This window comes from Pan troglodytes, chromosome 3, assembly GCF_028858775.2.
Source record: "Pan troglodytes isolate AG18354 chromosome 3, NHGRI_mPanTro3-v2.0_pri, whole genome shotgun sequence".
Classification (NCBI taxonomy): domain Eukaryota; kingdom Metazoa; phylum Chordata; class Mammalia; order Primates; family Hominidae; genus Pan; species Pan troglodytes.
Genome location: NC_072401.2, coordinates 107,112,066 through 107,133,634, shown reverse-complemented (window position 1 = coordinate 107,133,634; position 21,569 = coordinate 107,112,066). Strand labels below are relative to the sequence as shown.

The window sequence follows — 21,569 nt, the reverse complement described above, 5'->3', positions numbered from 1 at the left end:
CTAGACAAAGAAACAAAAGACATTATTGGAATTGGAACCTGAATATTAAGAGAAACATCATAAAAGTTTCCAAGCTTTTAGAAGCAATGCTAAAGTTTTTTTGTTTGCCAAAGTCACATTGTCCGACTCCTTCTATTGGATGTATTTTGCTAAAATATAACCCAGGTGAGAATGGAGTGAAATAGGTATTCTTATTATTCTGTTAGGAGGAATATAAATTGTCCATGCTTGAAGGCAACTTGGCAGTTTCTATTAAAAGATTTTTAATAATGTTAAAATGTTAATTCCTTGTGAATCAAAATAGCTTGAAGAATCCCTTCTACAGAAACATCGGCAGAAATTTTTGCATAACAATGTTACTGGATTACCCATACGAATGGTGAAAAGTGGGAGAATAGTAGGAACAACACTAGAAGTCTAGCAAGAGAAAAATAGTTAAATTCCAGACCCTCGTACTAAGGAGATTTGTAGTCATTAAAAACGGTGCAGGCCGGGCGCGGTGGCTCACGCCTGTAATCCCAGCACTTTGGGAGGCCGAGGTGGGTGGATCACGAGGTCAGTAGTACGAGACCAGCATGACCAACGTGGTGAAACCCCGTCTCTACTAAAAAATACAAAAATTAGCTGGGCGTGGTGGCGTGCGCCTGTAATCCCAGCTACTCAGGAGGCTGAGGCAGGAGAATAGCTTGAACCCGGGAGGCGGTGGTTGCAGTGAGCCGAGATTGCGCCACTGCACTCCAGCCTGGGCGACGGAGTGAGACTCTGTCTCCAAAAAAAAAAAAAAGAAAAAAACACAAAACAACAACAAAAACGATGCTTTCTGAGACTAATAACATGGGAAACACTTATGATAAAATAGTAAACCTTAAAAAGAACATAAAATTAGATGTACGATATAAGTCTAATATTAGTTATTGTTTCTTTGAATGGTACAATTATAGCTGATTTTCATTTTTACTTCCTTGTTCCCTTCTTTATTTCCCAAACCTTTATAATGACAATGTATTAAATTTATAATTTTAAAAATTATTTTAAGACCTAGAATAATACAATATTTCAGTCAAAAGAATTTTTCTCTGACCTCAAAAGAACACTTTATAATTATTAAGTGCGTAAGAAGCCCCAAAATAAGTCTTTATTCTTCCAACAAAATCATAAGATTGATAATAAAAATGTTTAGTTATGGCATAAAATTAAGCAACTGGCTTAGTTTATTCCCATTAATTTATTTAAGCAATATTTATTCCCATTCATTTATTTGATGAAAATTTTTCAAGTACCTACTAAGTGCCGGTTATTATTTTATTGGACAACTTACAACTCAGCTAGGAAAAGAAAATGCCAGTGAACAAAACAAAACACACCAAAACAGCAACAACTCTACACACAGATGATACATCAGCTAATGGTGAGCTGAATTTTGAAAGAAGTTATCTTTCATAAATGACAAAGCTGACAAAAGGCGTGAATATGTCATATTTGAAGGTACGGAGATGAATACATGAAAACAACATATAGGAAAAGACAAGCAGATTAACTCTCAAACTTGAGATTCAATAGGTAAGGGAAACTATGAGAAATAAGATGACTTCATTACTTCATTAAGCAGAAAAAGAGAATGGGTAGTGTGGAACGGAGACTATAGCTGTAGCTGAAGTTGTTATTTAAATATTAAACTGTTATTTAACTTTTGGTGAAACTTTGATTCAATTGATTGGGATATTGATTTATCAACTAATATGAGCTGCTCCCCAAGGAAAGAACCACATTGCTATGGTCTGAATGTTTGTTTCCCCTCAAAGTTTATGTGTTGAAAGCCTAATCCACAAGGTAATGCTATTAAGAGGTAGGGCCTTGGGGAGGTGATTAGCCTTCAACTTCCTGAATGGGATTGGTTTCTCTTTAAAAGAAGCCCAAAAGAGACTCTTCACCCCTTCCACCATGTGAGGGCCCAATGAGAAGGTGCCATCTATGAACCAGAAAGTTGCCCCTCAGCAAACACCACATAAACTGGTGCCTTGATCTTGGACTTCCAGCCTCCACAACTGTGAGAAATAAATTTCTGTTGTTTATAAGCCAACCAGTTTATGGTGTTTTGTTACAGCAGCCCAAATGCACTAAGACACACATTTAAACTTTTCTCCATTGACCACATTATGGTACAAAGTAGGAATTCAAATATTTATTGATTTGACCTGAAAATTAGTAGGAATATTCAAATATTTATTGAAAGGCATGGATATCATACAAGACATCATCTTGTATCATAAAAGATACATACAAGAGATTGATGAACATGGTCAAATTATTACATAATTTTTTTAAGTAAAGAAGAAAATTAAAAGTACTATAAATTCTTTAGCAATGGAGTGGTAGCAATAATAAACACCTTTTACAGAGCGCATGGCAGTTCTATGTTAAATGTGCTTTGTCCTCAACAACCCTATGAGTTACGTCTTACAGAAGAAACATATTTTTAATTATAGAGCTAATTGGTGCTGCTATGACCAATATCTTCTAACTTCAAATCCTGTGCTTGGTCCATTTCTCATAATGCTTTAGAGACCAAACTCTTGTTCTAGCAAGTATGTACAGAGTGTATTCTTGCGGAGAGGGACTGGAGTTTCTAGTATATTGTAGATGGTGCTGTTTTGTTGTGTAGAAAGTGAAAACATTGAATAAATCCACAGGAACAGAATGGAAGATTTGGTTTGCAAAAGTATTCGGGAATGTAACGTACTATAATACATCTGAAACATCTGTAAGAGCCTGCATTAGTGGTTGGTAATCATCTCTTATAATTTTTATAAATAATAGGTAATGCTTTACCTATGCAACTATAGATTTTTTAAGCAGGTTAGATTGCCTACTAATAGAACATTTCTAAATATTTGTGATAGTTTTTCACTTTAGCACAATTCTCTCAAGCGAAATATAAACTCTTCCATCTAGATCTGTTTGGTATGAAATTATAGTTTATATTCTAAATATTAAAATATATTCTCATGAAATTGTAAATTTAAAGTACAAAATTATATACTTTCAATGCTTTAGATAATCATGACCCAAAATTTATTTAGGATGAGCACTTTTTAGTTTTTATATAATTTATGTTAAATGGGGGCATATATTATATACTCAAAACGGAAGTAAGCTGCTTTTAAAGAGACAGCAGTCTATTTTCAGTCTCTTTTTTAAGTCTCCTTTTTAGTATTTTTAGTCTCCTTAATGTTAGACTACAAGTTATAAATTTTTAACCTGTCATGCATTTAAGAACTGAAAGATTTCTCATTATCTTCAACATTTTAATTGTTTCAGTCTGTATCTTTCTAACCTTAAATGCTAATATGTTTTGGTCCAGGCACATTAATTACAATGTTGTTAATTTGAGCCATAATCACCTAATCTTCTGTTTTTCCTTGGCACTTTTTAAAATGTATTTTATTGATTGCTTCTTTCTACTCTATAAAGCTCTGACTCATTTTAGGTGCAGTATTCTGTGAATACAACTCAGTTTTCTACCACACTTACTTTTTTTATAACACTGTATTATTGACTCATACCTAATTTATTACCCACTGCTTATAACCACTAGATCTTTCCCTGTGGTAACATTCCCAGTTTGGCATTCGCTTATTCTATATTTGTGCATTTGATTTTTCCTTCCTCAGTGAGCCACATTACCTGACTTCACTGAATATCATTTTATTTTTATCCCAATTCTCCAATTAACAGCAACAAAAGTCATAATATATGTTAATCTTCTTTTCTAAAACTAAAAGGTACAGAATCAGCATTTATGGTACATCATATGTATCTCTGGAAACCAAGGTAGTTGTATTGCATGAAAAATGCTCATTATTCTTTCTTACCCTTCAGGAGCAAGCTTTCATGTTCTTCACTTAACAATTATATGTTTTAATTACACGAGCAATTTTGATGAAGAAAAAAATTTTAAGTAAAGTTAAGCAAAACAAAACAAAACAAAACCCACCCAACTGCTATTAGTATCTTCTTTTCCTTCCTCCCATCTTCCTCTCTTCCTTTCTTCCTTCTTTCCTTCCTTCCATTTTTGTTTTCTACCTACCTACCTGAAGTGGTAATAAAAATGGACTTATAGTATACATAACTTTGCAAGCTGTTTTTTACCTCATACTATTTTTGAAAATCTCTTCATGTTAATAAGCTGACTTTTTTAAGCACTTTCTAAACAATGACACAGTAGGCATGTAGTATCATCATCATAGGTAGCTGGAAAATGTAAAGATGAAGGGCCAGACTATGAACGTGGGATTGGTAGCAAAACGACTACTTTTTTTAGAAGTCAAAAATTTTATTTTCAATATTACTTATGTGGAAAAAGAAAACAACACTGATTCTCAGACACTGAACTGCCCCCCAAAACTGGGTTTTAGCCATTATTAAACCTAGTCCTTTTTGAGAAGTGCCAAGGACAAGATTCTGCTTGCCAAACAAGGCATCTTAGACACTCTGGAAGGCAGAATTCTAAGATGGACCCCAAGAATCCCACCCCCTATTGTACATGTCCTATATAATCTCCTCACCTTGACTGTGACTGGAACTTCTTAATAGATGTGCTATTACTCCTGTGATTAGGCTACACTCTATAGCAAAGGTAAAGAGATTCTGCAGAGGTGCTTATTAAAGTCCCTAGGAAATTGACTCGGAGTTAGTCAAAAGAGGGATTATCCTGGATGGGCCTGACCTACTCAGATGAGACCTTTGAAGTGCATTCAGGCCTCCTCTGAAGGGAGAGATTTGAAGCCAGAGAGATGCTCACCTACTGACTTTGAAGAAGCAAACAGCCATGTTGTAAACTGCCTATAGAGACAGCCACATGGCAAGGATTTGAGAGCAGCCTCAGGTTGTTGAAAGTGGTCTCTGGCTAATTGCCAACAAGAAAAAGGAGTCCTTAGTCCGACCAGAACAAGAAATTTAATTCTGCCAATGACCATGAGCTGGGAAGAGAACCCCCAGTTTCAGAAGCAATACAACCAACAAACACCTAGATTGCAGCTACGTGAGATCTTAAGCAGGGCACCCAGCTAAACCGTGCTTGGACTCCTGACAACAGCCCCTGAGAAATATGTTTGTTTTGTTTTAAGCCACCAAATTTGTGGTAATTTGTTACACAGCATGGAACACTAATGCAGAACATGCCATTACTATTTGATGGACAAAAGGAGAGAATACATTAGAATGGGAAGGCATATTTACGTGAATGCTTTTGTTATATTCTTTGATATAGCAAAAAACAAAACGAAGAACTTAAAAATTAAGATCCTTGGATAAATCAGTACTGCCAGGTTGTGAATATCCACTAGCTCATCCCCATTATTCAACAAAGGCTCCAGAACATAATTTTGGGGAATTTTTTGTAGCAATCTCTCTTCTTATGAGGTAGAGAATGGATAAGCAAGTTAAATCTCTACAGCAGTGATTTCTAACATTTTAGATAAAATTTTCTTTTAAAAGTCTGTTTAAAAAGGTAGACTTCTTTCACCATAGATGTGTACATATGCAAATAAGCACAATATTTCCAATGTATTTGAGGAGACTCATTAAATCCTCCCAAAACTCATTCATAGACCACTTCAGGTCTTCGTGTCCAGGTTAAAAATTCAGCTCTAGTATAAAAATCACGGAGCCACTAGAATCTAAGTTTGAAATTGCCTATATGTGAATGATCTTTAGAGACCCAAAGATACCCCCTGAGTATGAGGTAGAGGCCACCTGTCCTTTTTGTCAGGGCCCACTAGACCCATCAATAAATCCAGACTACATCCTACAACACCCCTTGGAAACATGCTATAGCAATTCTGGAAGAAATAAAAAAAGTGCTACCACAGTAGGAAGGGAGAGGGAAATAAATGACAACAAAAAGTGGCATCCAATTAAGCCAGTACAAGTTTCAGCTGATGTTCCTGATAATAAAATAAAATCAAGAACGAAAGTCTAAATAGCCACACAGAAAATTGCTTTGTAGGATACCGCAAATGTGAACTATTACAATATGTACTGTATTCTCACTGTTGGTAAAGAAGATATAATTTTCTTCCACTTTTGATCACATTACAGGGACCTCTATAATGTATTGACTTATACTATCACATCACAAATACAGAGGTTAATCACTTTCTTCTCCCCACAATTTCTCAAAGCCAACAGAATAGAAACATCGGCCCTGGGGCAAGGATTAGGCACATGATATACTCCTTTCTCTCTGTTTTCAATATTATGCATTATGCATTATAGGGGGAGTCTGGAAACCACTGGCCCATGTGCATCTATTGGCTAGAGTTAAGACATTAAGGGAGATATTTCTATGCGGCCTTTTCTTCTCTTCTCCCTTGTAGTGAAGTTTCCAACAGGTGCATCCTCTTCCTCATCTTGTAATAAGTTTATTGGGACAGACTTTGTCCCTGCACAGGGTTCACCTTCAGTTTGAGTTAGATAATTTCTACTCTGAGGGAAAGTATCAGGGATCCCACGTGCTACCGATCCAAGATGCATCTTCAATCCAGTTTTATTAGTAATAATGCTTATATGTGCTTATATTTATATTCCTGATGCTATGCCTATTTTGAATTGGTGCCAAATGCAGAGGAAAAAGAAAGCAAATAACAATTTATGAAGATATGCCATTAATATATTTTTTGTTTTGAAATACTATCTCATTTTTTTCCTCTCTTGGTAATGGAAATCTCTAATGGATGTAATTCACATTATATATATTGATAGGATTGCTTGGAGAAAATTGCTTTGAAGTACCAGCTAGTAGGAACTAAATGCAGTCTCATACTACAAACACCAGGCAGAAAGTCTATGTGAGGTGCTCAGTCCAAAGTCCCTGTAGAGCCAAGTAAGAACAAGAACTCAACATCAAGCCAGCTTTAGAGTGTGCTGATAAATTTGGCCCTCAGATTTCTGTCCATCTAGGTTATTGGGACAAGGCAAAGTCTGACAGGACATTTAATCAGGTACATAGATTTCACTGATAGAAATTCATTAGTTAGCATTATAATATGTCTTTCAGAAACTGAATAAACAACAGAGTGAACAAGTAATAGAGAAATAGTGTTTTGAAACATCAAGACAGAAGGGTAATAAGAACAAACAGTAATGTCCAGACAAGTTAAGAGTCAGTTATAACCAGGGGAAAATATTTGCAAATTATATATCTGATTAAAAAAAAACTTGCACTCAGGTTTATAAAGAACTCTTACAATGGGAAAATAAGAAGGAAAATGACCCAGTTTTTTTAAATAGGCAAATATTTGAATAGACATTCACCAAAGGAAATAAAAGAATGGCAAATGAGCCCATGAAAAAATGTTCAATAGCATTAATCATTAGGGAAATGCAAATTAAAACCCCAAAGAAATACCACCTCATACCCCCAAGATGGCTATAATTAAAAAGACAAATAATAACTAATGTTGACAAGGATGTGAAGAAACTGCAACCCATAACCCTCATACTTTGCTGGTAGGAATCTAAAATGGTGCGCCCACTTTGGATTACAGTTTGGCAGTTTCTTAAAAATTTAAACATACACTTATAAAACCAATAAGAAATTACACTTCTGGGTATCTACTCAAGAGAAATAAAATCCACAACAAAGACTTGCACACGAATATTCATACCAGCATAATTCACAATAGCCCCAAACTAGAAGTTACCCAAATGACCATCAACTAGTGAGTGGATTAACAAAATATACCCACAGAATGGAATATTAGTAGGCGATAAAAAGCAACAAAGTACATATACATACTACAACATGAAAGACTCTCAATACATTTTGCTAAGTGAAAAAAAGCAGCTGTAAAACACCACATATTGTACACTTTTGTTTATACAAAAGATACAGAAAAGGCAAATGTATGGAGACAGAAAGTAGGTTAGTGGTTCCCTGGGGTTAGGGGTGGGAAAGAGGAGGGACTACAAATGGGTGCAAAGGATTTTTTGGAGTGAAAGAAATGTTTTAAAATTGGATTAAAGTGATGGTTGCACAACTTTGTAAATATACTAAACTTGTACAACTTTGTAATATATAATAAAAGTCATGATTGTACACTTAAAAATGGATTAATTATATGACATGAATGTAAGATATTGATAAGCTGCTTTTGAAAAAAATCACCAAACCAAAAAAAGAAAAAAGTCATGAATTGGACAGCAATCAATAACTGTTAATGAAAGAAACTGAATAGAACCATACTTTTGAAGGTCAATATGGCAATGTCTATAAAGACTTTAAATGTACATACCTTTGGCCCTCTAATATTTTAGGAATTTGTTTTACACTTATATACTCATATAAATGCACAAAAATAGATGGGCAAGGCCCTTCCTTGAAATATTGTTTGAAATTTTTTAAAAGCCCAAAACATTCTATGTATCTATTATTAGGGTGATAGTTACATAAATTATATACATAAAATTAAATACTGTGTAGAGCTTTTTAAGGAATAAGATAGCTATTTAGGTTTAATTGTGTCTAAGATATATTGTTACATGGAAAAAAACCCTATATACCATACATGCTATATTTCCCACTGGTATAAATGTGTTTGTATATGCACTGAATATACAAAGGATATACCCAAGCATTGTCTCTGAAGCACAGGACAAGGGGAGAAGGGACTAAAAACCATTACTTTTATTATTATTATTATTTCTAAAGACAGGATCTCCCTCTGCTGCCCAGGCTGGATTGCAGTGGCATGATCACAGCTCACTGCAGCCTCAACCGCCCTGGCTTGTGCAATTCTCCCACCCCAGCCTCTCCAGTAGCTGGGACTACAGATGTGGGCAACCACTCTTGGCTAATTTTTTTGATTTTTAGTAGAGATGAGGTCTTGCTATGTTACCCAGGCTGTCCTCAAACTCAGCCCAAGCAATCCTCCCACCTCAGCCTCACAAAATGCTGGGATTACAGGCATGAGCCACCAAGCCCAGCTTACTTTTAAGTTACGTATGCTTTTCTACTATTTTAACTTCTCTATCTATCTATCTATCTATCTATCTATCATCTATCTATCTATCTATCTACACATATACATATACATAACCTCTATAAAAATAAATTTAAATAAATTATTAATACAACACTAAAGAAAAAGCAAGGGAAATAAATAAAGGAATTAGATGGTCACCACTGGGGAATGAACCATTAAGTATACTGAACCTTTCTGATATAGCAAAAACAAGTCCTGTACTATAATTAACTTACCATTTTGCAAAAAGATTGTACCAGTAGCTTTTGCATTAGTGCAGTGAGGGAAATATAGCTCTTACAAGTTTCGGTACAGACCAGTCTGACCAATATGGTGAAACCCTACTAAACTCTACTAAAAATACAAAAATTAGCCAGGCGTGGTGACGTGTACCTGTAGTCCCAGCTACTTGGGAGGCTGAGACAGGAGAATTGCTTGAACCCGGGAGGCGGAGGTTGCAGTGAGCCGAGATTGTGCCACTGCACTCCAGCCTGGACGACAGAGTGAGACTCCATCTCAAAAAAGAAAGAAAGAAAGAAAGAAAAAGTTTCCATATATAGTGTGTGGTATTATACATGAGATTAAAACTGGCCAATTACTAGATAGCTCAATGAAGATTATGCTCTTAGAGGAATCATGGGCAATTTCCCACGTGCTATTGATGGCAGCAATCTGTTCAGTATTGAACTACTTTTCTTTGATGGGGGAGTATAAAAAGATACTTTGCTGTAAGTATGTAACAACAGGGTAGTAATAGTAATAGCTCCCATTTATTGTGTGTCTACTTTGTGCTGGCTACTTTACATACACACTTTATCTCTAATTCTTTGCTTCATTTAAGGAAACAGGCTCAGGGAATTAAACTCCTTACAAAAAGATCCACTGTGCTAATAGAGCCAGGTCTCCTTGATGTCAAAGCTGGCACTTTTCCACCAAGTGTTACAGTAATATAGAGTACAGTAGAGAGATACTCCTTCATGATTTGAACAACCACATATTTTTACATCAAATTTTTACCTGTTCGTCTACTTCTTGAAAACTGTCAACATCAGTACCATTTGTTTCAAACTTTCCACATGTGCCACTAAGAGATGAGCTGCTATCACCAATGCTGCTTTCTGAGGTGCCTGTGACACTGTCACTAGCTGGCCGTGAAGACACGAAGAGGCTGATGTTCTCAAAATCATCGTCACAGAACCTGTTCTCAGCATCCACTTTCTGCATTTTTGCTGGATTGTAGGGTTTTAGGAAGGAGGAATAAACATATCCTTTCACATCTGGATAGGAAATAAAAAGAAAGAAGAACCAAGTTCATGGGTATACTCTTCCCAAACATGTGCCCTCAGAAAAATCTCAGTTTAAAGAAGAGTGGTAGTTCTGGGGAAAAACTTACTTCCTGTGTCCACAAGCCACCTGCTTGTACTCCCCAGTGGATCTTTCTGTTCTATCACAGCCACCAAGTCTCCTTCCAGAAGATTGATGTCATATTCTTGTGTAGCATTGCACTTGCGCTTAGCTTGATAGAGTTCCTCTGCACTATATGTGGATAGAAGTTTGGAGCGATGAATGTCAGTTTGATGTGGCATTTCTGGCTGGGAGAAATAAGGAGAAGTTTTGGTTTAGACAGATACATAATAAAATCCTCATGGAGTTAGTAAATATTTTTTCCCTGGAGATTTTTAAAACATAGGAGTCATATATTTTTAGAGGATTATTTCAAGGTGCAGGCATAGGGCAGGTTATTATCGTAAAGTACCCAGCTGAGTTATTCAGTGAAAAATTTCTCTAGTAAGCACAGGAGGGCAGTGTTGTAGAGAAGAAAAAACAAGAATAAGAAGGCAGAGGTTCTAATCCCTCTTGGATGTTGCACAACCATTTTAAACTCTTTGCCATTCTGTAGACAACCCCTTGCATATTAAGCACTTGATAAATAATATTCAGCTAACTAAATTGCACATGTACATGTCTTTATCTGGGAAATATCATCAGCAAATTAGACAAGAATCAAGACGCTTATACTCCCCCCTCAGCTCGGGCCCTAAGAGACTTTGAGAAACCCACTTATCTCTGGGGCCTGGTATGCCTTATGTAGAAAAGGAAATGGCTGGACTATATGATTTATCTTTATAAAATCTTATTCAACAAATATTTATTGAGTGCCTCCTACCTTGTGACAAGCACCATTTTAGTCATTTTAGGCACTTTGGGGATACATCATGTACAAAGTAGAAAAAAAATCCATGATCTTATGGAGCTTATGGTATATAGGATAGAAATGTACAAGAAATTCTACACATACGTAAATTATAGGATATTAGAATGAGATAAGTGATCTGGAAAATAATATGATACTATGACTTGGATAAGGCAAAGAGGTGAAGGTTATCATAGTCACGAATGCTGCCAAACTCACCAGAATCTGCACAGGTTTCTTCTTTTCAAAACTGAGTTTCCTCTCAATAAAGGTGGCACTGTTTTCTTTCACACAATTCAAATTTTGGATCTCTTCTAGTACTTGATTCTGAATCTCAGAAATGCTTGAAACCAACAGTGGCACCTATAGGTAGAAATAATATGGCATTGTTTCCAGACACCTAGATAATCATATCAGGTGTTAAATGTATTGAGTTGTGATGAACAGTTGAGGAGGTATATGGTAGCTCCATTGTGAAAAGTTAGGGCAACTTTAGAACTTCTAGATAAATATGGTCTAATTTATTGTCTCTAGAAACCCCACAAACATGATAGGAATTTTTTTTTTAAGTTTCAAGCCAAATGAAAGAACAGAAGAGAAAAAATAGCAATGAAGTCTTGGAAGAAAAGCTCAGGAGCTCATGGCAGTAGGTACCTCCCTTGTGGTGGGGTAGGATGGTGGCAAGGGAAAGCAGCTAAAAGAAGGAGCACTGATTAAGAGCCTGTGCTGGTTTTAAAACAAATTCTTCAACATTGCTTCCTACAAAGAAATGGAGTTTACATCCTTACCCCTCAAAAACTGGGTAAGTCTGGCATAGTGGCTCATGCCTGTAATCACAGCCAATAGGGAGGCTGAGGTAAGAAGACTGTTTGTGCCCAAGAATTTGAGACCAGCCTGGGCAATGTAGCAAGACCTTGTCTCTAAAAAATTTTTAAATCTTAGCCAGGCATGGTAGTACATGCCTGTAGTTCAGCTAATCAAGAAGCTGAGGCCAGAAGATCACTTGAGCCCTGGAGTTCAAGACCAGCCTGGGCAACTAGTCACTACTAAAAAAAAATTTTTTTTTCAGGCTGGAGTGCAGAGGCACGATTTTGGCTCACTGCAACCTCCGACTCCCTGGTTCAAGTGATTCTCCTGCCTCAGCCTCCCGAGTAGCTGGGATTATAGCCACGCATCACCACACCCAGCTAATTATTTTTTGTATTTTCAGTAGAGACGGGGTTTCACCATGTTGGCCAGGATGCTGTCCATCTCCTGACCTCATGATCTGCCCGCCCCGGCCTCCCAAAGTGCTGGGATCACAGGCATAAGCGACCGCACCTGGCCTGCTACTAAAAATTACAAAATAATAATCATAATAATTAATAAATAAAATTAGCCCGGTGAGGTGGTGTGTGCCTGTAATCCCAGCTACTCTGGAGGCTGAGGCAGGAGGACTGCTTGGACCTGGGAAGTTGAGGCTGCAGTGAGCTCTGTGATCACACCATGACACTCCAGCCTGGGTGATAGAGTGAGATCCTGTCTCAACAACAACAGCAACAACAAAACAGCTTTCTTGCTCTCTGGCTTCCAAATGGATTCAATCAATCCATCATTAAGGAGCACCTGTAGGAAATTAGAATGGGGGAAGAAAATGAGATAAGGATATTTATTTCCTAATTTTGCTTTCAGTAGTATTGACAGAAACACACAGCTCCTATCAAGTCACCCTCTCCACATACCTCTCTCTCTACACATTGCTGTGACTGCTCCCTCCCCATATTTCTTTGAACCTAGATGTTGTTGTACCCCAAACCCCTATGCCTGCCCAGGGCAAGGCACTATTTCTAAAGGTTTTCCTGTGCCATACTCACATTTTTGTAAATAGTTATTAAAGTTTTCTCCAAATGCCTAACTTGAATGCATTATGATTTTCCTACTGGAATCATGACTAATACACAAATCACATACTTTACATGCTTAATGTGAACTCAACCAAATCTATGCTATAACTGTATTGAAGGGGGTATAGAAAGAGTGTGTCTGACTATAGCAAATGTAGGGGTATAGAGAGAAGAGAGAGCTAAATCCTCATTTTTCATAGTGGAATGTATTATACCTAAAATGTATTAATAATGAAATGACAACACAAGAGTCTTATTTTTAAATATGAAGGTAAATACCAGGAGAATCATCTAAAAGAGTTGGAAAGTAGTTACCACTGAGGTGGGAGAAATGGAATAAAGGGAGCGAAGGACAAGTGTTTTTCGTCATCAAACCTGAATAACTACTTGAATCTTTATGTGTATGCATAACTGTAATAAAAATGAAAATTAAAAATAGAGCTTTGAATTCTTCAAAAAGATAGAATTACCATATGATTCAGCAATCCCACTTGTGGGTATATATCCAAAATAATTGAGAGCAGGATCTTGAAGAGATATTTGCACACCTATGGTCATTGCAGCATTATTCACAATAGCAAGAGATAGACACAACCCAAATGATCATTGACATATGAGTAAATAAGCAAAATGTGTTTTAGGGTTTTTTTTTTGTTTTTTTTTTTGAGATGGAGTTTCACTCTTGTTACCCAGGCTGGAGTGCAATAGTGCAATCTCAGCTCACTGCAACCTCCGCCTCCCAGATTCAGGTGATCCTCCAGCCTCAGCCTCCCGAGTAGCTGGGATTACAGGCATGTGCCACCACACCTGGCAAGTTTTTGTATTTTTAGTAGAGACAAGGTTTCGCCATGTTGGCCAGGCTGGTCTTGAACTCTCGGCCTCAAGTGATCCGCCTGCCTCAGCCTCCCAAAGTGCTGGGATTACAGGCGTGAGCCACCACATCCAGCCCAAAATGTGTTTTTTATATATAATGAAATATTCACATTTAAAAATGAAAGAAATCCTATCACATGCTACAACATGAATGAATCTTGAGGACATTATATTAAGCAAAATAAGGCAGTCACAGAGACAAACACTGTGTGATTCCATTTACATGACGTATTTAAAGTAGTCAAATTTGTAGAGACAGAAAATAGAATGATGGTTGCCAGGGACTTGGGGGAGGGGAGCATGGGGACTTGTTTAATGAGTATAGTTTCAGTTTTGCAAGATGAAAATGTTCTGGAGAGCTATTACACAACAATATAAGTATACTTAACACTACTGAAATGTACACTTGAAAATTCTTATAATGGTAAATTGTGGTTTTTTATACAATTAAAAATTTAAAAATTATTTACATTATTATTCTCATTTTAATTCATATGAGAAAATTTAAACAGAAGGATACATTAATTTACACAATGTAGTATAGCAGTGAGCAGGTATTAAAACAAGGTACTCTAGTGTTCTCTAATCACTATTCAATTCTGCCTTTCAGAAATACATGTAGTTATGCAAGATGTGTTACCATTGGGTAAGCTGTGTAAGGGTTGTACAGGATCTCCGTAATACTTCTTACCACTGCATATGAATCTCTAAGTATCACAAAATAAAAAGTTTAAATATACATAGTACATATAAAATAAAGAATAAAATCATTTTAATGAGGATAACTTCTCCAAAATGCCTTTTACTTTAAGATGCTAGAAATTTCTCAAAAACAAAGCATCTCTATGCTCTTGTTCGGCTATGGACTGCAATGTGAAAGATACTCAGATAATTTAAAATAGAAACTGAAAATGCCTTTAAAAATCACATGATTCAAAGTGGGGATCAAAGATACCTAAAATAACATGTCTTTTCTGACTAGTAAATTCCTGCCAAAGCTCAACTTTGTTCTGAACTTATGAACCCACCTTCTACCATGACCTCAGAATGAAATTATCGAAATAATTTGCAAATTAAATGTGTTTCATTGAGAAAGTAGTAACAAGAGATTATTTTTAAATAAATAGTGTTGGAGCAACTGGAAAGTCATTTGGAAAAAGATAAAATTAAATCCATATTTTACAACATGAACCAGGATAAAATCTACATGGATTGATTATTTAAATAAAAAAAATGAAACCCTAAATATACTAGAAGAAACACTGCTGAATTTATTTGGAGCCTTAAAATATGGAAGTCCTTTATAAGATTCAAAATCTAGAAGTCATAAAATGAAATTAATAAATCTGACTGCATTTTTTAAAAACACAAACATTAGCATGAAAAAAAATCACAAGTGAAGTCAAAGACAAAGGTTAACTTGGAAAAAGTAGTCTCAATTTTTATCTCAACAAAAGGCTCATCTCCCTAGCATATACATTGCTGCTAGAAATTAAGGAGAAAAATACCAAGAACCCAAAGAGAAAGGAGTAAAACACGTGAACAACTAACTCACAGGAAGATAAATAGCCCTCATATGTGAAGAGTCTCAATCTCACTAATACTTAAAGAAATGCAAATTAAAATTACACTTGAAACCTATTAGATTGGCAAAAATCCAGAGAAACCAGCTTTCTTACATGTTACAAGTGGGAATCCAAAATGGTACATAGTTAAGCAGGGAATCTGGCAATATCCAGCAAAATTACATATGTCTTTACCCTTTGACACAGAGATCCCACTTCTATCATTTCTATAAATCTGTCCTACAGATACATCTGCCCACGTATCATGACCCCGGCATTATTTGTAATAAAAAAAGTTGGAAATAGATCAAATACTCATCAATAGGGACAGGTTAATACACAAAAGAATACATATTGTATGATTCCATTTATATGAAGTACAAAACAGGTCAAACAATGTATGGTAATAAAGGTTAGAAAAATGGTTACTTTTAGGTGCCTGGGAATGGTCATGAGAGACCTTTATGCGGAACTGGAAAGGGATTATATCTTGATCTGGGTGGTAGTTACACGGATGTATATATGCAAATATTGATTGAGATGTGCAGTTCAGACTGGTGCAGTTTAATGTATAGAAGTTATTACTTCAATTTAATAAGTTTTAAAACAGAGTGCTGATCAGGGAAATACAAATAAAAACCACAATGAGATACCACTGCACACCCATTAGGATAGCTATAACAATAATAATAATAATAATAAAGAGGTGTGGAGAAATTGAAGCTCTCAATCGATACTGCTGAGAAGATAAAATAGTGCAGCCACTTTGGAAAACAGTCTGGTAGTTTTTCAAAAGGTTAAACATAGAGTTAACATATGATCCAGAAATTCCACTCCTAGGTATATAATCAACAGAAATGAGAACATATATCCACTAAAAACTTGAATGTTTACAGAAGCATTACTAATAACAGCCAAAAAATGGAAATAACCCAAATGCCCATCAACTGACGAATGAATAAGTAAAGTGTGGTATATTCATACAATGGAATGTTATTTGGCGATAAAATGAATGAAATAATGAAACATGCTAGGCATGAAGAAACCTTGAAATGTTATGCTAAATAGAAGAAGCCAGTCACAAATAACCATGTACTGTATGATTTCATTTATACAAAATGCCCAGAATAGGAAAATCTGTACAGGCAGAGAGTAAATTGATAGTTGCCTAGAGCTGGGGAGGTTGGGAAAAAATGTGGATGGGTACAGCGTTCCTTTAGGGGGCTATGACAATGTTCTAAAATTGGTTGTGGCAATGGCTGCACAACTCTTGTGAATATACTAAAAATAATCAAATTGTATACTTTAAATAGGTGGAATGTATGGTATATAAATTATATCACAATAAAGTTATTTTAAAAATAGGGGACTGGTTATACATTATTATACAGCCATGCAGTAAGTTACTATAAAGCTGTAAAAAGAATTAGGAAGCTCAGTCTGGGCGCAGTGGCTCATGCCTGTAATCCCAGCACTTTGGAAGGCCGAGGCGAGTGGATCACCTGAGGTCAGAAGTTCGAGACCAGCCTGACAATGGAGAAACCCCGTCTCTACTAAAAACACAAAAATTAGCTGGGCTTGGTGGCACATGCCTGTAATCCCAGCTACTTAGGAGGCTGAGGCAGGAAAATTGCTTGAACCCGGGAGGTGAAGGTTGCAGTGAGCCGAGATCGGGCCTTTGCACTCCAACCTGGGCAACAAAAGTGAAACTCCATCCCCCCCCACCAAAAAAAAAAAAAAGAATGAGGAAGCTCTTTATGTACTATTATAGATGCATTCTCAGAATATATTGTTAAAGAGCAAGTGCAGAATGGTATATATAATATGCTGTTTTTTACTTTTAAGAAATAAAAATATATATTTGCATTTATTGTTACTGGCATGAGAAAGCACTAAATGCATAAAAATAAACTAATAAAAATGGGGATGAGAGTGGGGAATGGGATGCTAGAGGAACAGGTATGAGTGTGAGACTGATTATACATTTACACAGTTTTGGCTTTTGAACCCTGTAAACATAGCCCTCGTTTATTCAATTTAATTTAATTCAAAGTATAAGTTAAAAGTTAATTAATGCACAATAGAAAATAAAGTAGGGACAATTATTTCTGCTCCAGGTGTTACCCATTGAATAGCTATCCATCTCATTCAGATGAGAACTAGTGTACTTGAAACGTAGGGCCAAGAAACCAAGCTAATTTTTAAAAAGTTGATATAAGTTGTAAATATCTTTCTTCCTCATCAGGAAAATAATTATAAAATTATATCCTAATGGGAGGCGAAGCTACACACACACACACACACACACAAACACACACACAAAACCAGGCTTCTCTTTCTTGGGGAAAAATGAAATCAAAACAAAGCATGGTTTGAACGTTATCCTGCATCTTTCATTATGCTGAGATGGCCTTCTTTTTAAAGCCACATCTTAAATAGTCACAGTTAACATCTAAGAACTATTGATCAGAAAAAAATACAAAATATAAATTGTTGATAAGCTTCAATGTTGCATCAGGCAGGTGGAGCAAGGCTAAAAGGTGTTTGGTATTTGAAAAGGCATCTCCAAAAAAGAATTACAAATGTGTAAGTCACAGTAAACCTGAACTAGGAAACCCTCTTTGAGTTTCCCATGGATAAGACAGATAAGGAACAGGAGACTATCTGACTGGATTTAGTTAAAATAAATACACACACACCACACGGCACACATGTGCACACTCTGAACAGGGCTTTCGTATGGGTGTGGTTTCTAGCAGATCCAGTAGGCCAAGGTAGCTAGCTAGGTGTTGGTGCTGTGCTTACCGGCACAAGTGTGGAATAAGCCTGCTGTGCCACGAGCATCAGGTCCCTAAGGAGGGTAATGAAGCTGCATAGACAGTTCAACAGAATCTTCCGAGCAGCCTGGTTGAATGCCTGGAGCTCCTCCACAAGCTGGGCGTTGAGGGCCTCATACTCCTTTTTGGCCAAGTCTGACTCCTCTCCCGCTGATCGCTGCAGGTAGCTGTTGCAATCCAGCAGTTTGTCATAGCGTTTCTGGATGAGCTTGTGAGGCCCTGGGAATAAGGACAGCAGGGCTGACAAGGGGGTCAGGATGAGTCTCTGTAAATGAGATGCCTGCCAAAAGAAAAAATGAGCCCATTTCAGAGAGAGGATCAGCCCATACCTTGTCCAGTTCTGCTATCCATAGGTTTACCTTTTCCCCCACGAGAAGCACAAAAGAAAACAGGAAAGCACCGACCCAGATTAAAAGAGGATCTGATCATTTTGTGTCTGGCTAAACCTATTCAAAGACTTAAAACAGGAGCTCTAAGTTGTAACATTGAACCTAAAAAGTGAGCAGGAAGAGGAATACAAAAGTTAAAGCCTGCTCACCCAAAATATAACTCCACTTTTTTCTCTACAGTCTTTGGTTTTGTCATTGTCATCTCCTTCAACACTTTTTCATTCCCCTCCTTTCTCATCCCAGAGCCAGCACTTGAGGGTAGGGGGGAATCGCTAGCCTTTGACTGCCAAGACTGTGTAAAAGATTTACCATATCGCTCCCACCTTCTGCTGGCAGCAAAAGGAATATAGTTCATCCCATAGGAGACTGTACCCTATTCTTCCCATATCAGCCCCAAATCCCTGGCTACCCTGGAGGCTTATGTTTGATAGTGGAATTATATCCCCTATACAGATAGTAACCCCTTAATAAAGGTATTTTAATCTTGACACAGAAATGACCACAGAGTTGTAACTTGTTTTATTTTTAATTAATTAATTAATTTTGAGACAGGGTCTCACTCTGTCGCCCAGGCTGGAGTGCAGTGGCACTTTCTCAGCTCACTGCAGCCTCTGCTCAAGCCATCCTCCCACCTCAGCCTCCCGAATAGCTAGGACTACAGGAATGTGTCACCATGCTTGGCTAATTTTTAAAATTTTTGGTAGAGATACGGTCTCACTCTATTGCCCAAGATGGTCTGGAACCCTTAGGCTCAAACAATCCTCTCACCTTGGCCTACACGTTCTGTTTTAAATACATTAAAGGATTAAGCTGATGCTGTTTCTGTGTCTTAAATTGTTTACACTTTTTGGCCTGAGTCATTGAAAATGAACTTCATAGAACTGCCCAACTTCATGACATAACCTGATCATCCTAGATTTAATTTCTTCTATTTCTCTTCTGTTTTACATTTGCTGACTGCCCTACTTTACCCTTCATCATATATGCTTATATGATATTTTATGGTAATTTGGAAGTAGGTTTCTCTTTTGTAACCCCAAAGCTTTCCTAGGGAATCAGTATCTGAGCAGCAGCTTGTATTAATTAACTTAAATGGCCCCTGGTAAGTTGGTCTGAACTCATGGGAAATCTAGGGGAGAGGGAAACCAATCTCTTATTGGCACCAGCAATAGCCAACACAAATTAAATTTGATGTCTAGCTTATGAGATAATCAATATACACCTACAGACTGTTTAATGAGTCTCTTGATAAACAAAGAATCTATTTACTGTGTCTGGGATAAATTACTATGTTTGTGACTTGACTGGATTCTACAGGTAATCTAATTACAGTAATATATATATATATATATCTCCAGTGACTCATAGACACAAAATGATTCACCTTTACTTAGGAATTGTTGTTAGAACAAATAAGAATTAGACTTTATTATTTTGTCCTAAAAAAAGTGTAGATATGTATCACTCATGGTTAGATAAGAATAACTGCTCTGCCTTTAGATAGATTTTGAGTTCTTAATATTTGATTTTTAAAAAGAGTTCTATATATGTTATCCACAAAAGTTACTTTTATATTGAGCCTTCTCACAATTTTTTTAACTTAGCCTAATTAATCATCTTGTGGTTTTATGCAAGGTATGCAGGACACTTCTGGCTTCTTTCCATCAAAGTCAGGAGCATGCTTGCTGAGGGAGAAGCTACATATCACACTTTCAGGTGGTACTCAATAAATATATATTAACTTAATGTATTGGAACTAAGCTAAAGAGCAAACCTTTAAAGACTTTTCTAGAATGTGTGCTCTCTATAATTAAATGCAGAAAATACATAAAGAACTAGCCACACCTTTTCCATTAAACATATACTGTAAAAACATCTATCTATCTATCTATCTATCTATCTATCTATCATCTATTTATCTATCTCATCATCACCATCATCTATCTGTCTGTATCTATCCATCCATCCATTCATCTGTCGTTGACCTGTTTCTCTATCATATTAGCTCAGATGTAAGCCTGACTTTCCATTCCCCAGTGCCAGAAAAGCAAAATGCTCCTGCCTGGTTTTTCTACTAGACCGGGGGCTGTATCACTTCCTAGGGTTTGGAATTATGTGAGGCTCTTCATTGGTTGTCACAACGTCTTGATGTGAGGGGATGTTACTGAGATTTTGAGCCTGGTGGGCAAAAATGCTGAACATCCTCCAACAAAAGGGCCACTCCATGAAGATTTGTCTTACCCAAAATGCCTATAATGCCAACACGAAAATGCCACTTTCAAGATGATCAGTCTATCTTCTATATAATTCTTGAAATACTACTATGAAATAATAATACCTATAGAAACACAAGGCACTAAATTAAAACTAATATTACCAAGAGTAACTTACTACTAAAATGTGTTATTGGCTCAAGCATGTTTTTATGATTCCCAAGATATATTTTATAGAACTCTTACAAAATAAATGTTTTACCGTGGAACAAAATAAATAACATATGACTCTTAAATAAAAGTCTTTCTCAATAGGAAGTCTTTGCCTTCCAGTATATAGCATGTTAATAAGTGTCATATCCTCGGTGAGTACCTTTGCTCTTTCTGTAAGGACTCAAGGCATTTCCAGAGACTTGTTTAAGAAAAGCATAGCTCACTTTACCCCAGGAGTTTGAGACCAGCCTGGGCAACATGGTGAAACCCTGCCTCTACAAAGAATGCAAAAAATTTTCTAGGTGTGGTGGTGTGCCCCTTTAGTTCCAGCTACTCGAGAGGCTGAGGAGCGAGGATTGCTTAAGCCCAAGAGGCAGAG

The 21,569-nt window shown here is 36.6% G+C and overlaps 1 protein-coding gene across 1 annotated transcript in view; it reads right to left on the bottom strand.

The window, feature by feature from the left end:
• The window catches only part of ARHGEF38 (Rho guanine nucleotide exchange factor 38), a 128,207-nt gene that overhangs the window by 3,158 nt on the left and 103,480 nt on the right, over positions 1 to 21,569 (bottom strand). Inside the window, exons 10-13 of the mRNA XM_001170503.7 lie at positions 18,344 to 18,655; positions 11,437 to 11,580; positions 10,417 to 10,615; positions 10,041 to 10,300 (exon numbers count right to left, since the gene is read on the bottom strand). Of these exons, the coding sequence (XP_001170503.5) occupies positions 10,041 to 10,300; positions 10,417 to 10,615; positions 11,437 to 11,580; positions 18,344 to 18,655 (915 nt within the window). The remainder of the gene's footprint in view (positions 1 to 10,040; positions 10,301 to 10,416; positions 10,616 to 11,436; positions 11,581 to 18,343; positions 18,656 to 21,569) is intronic.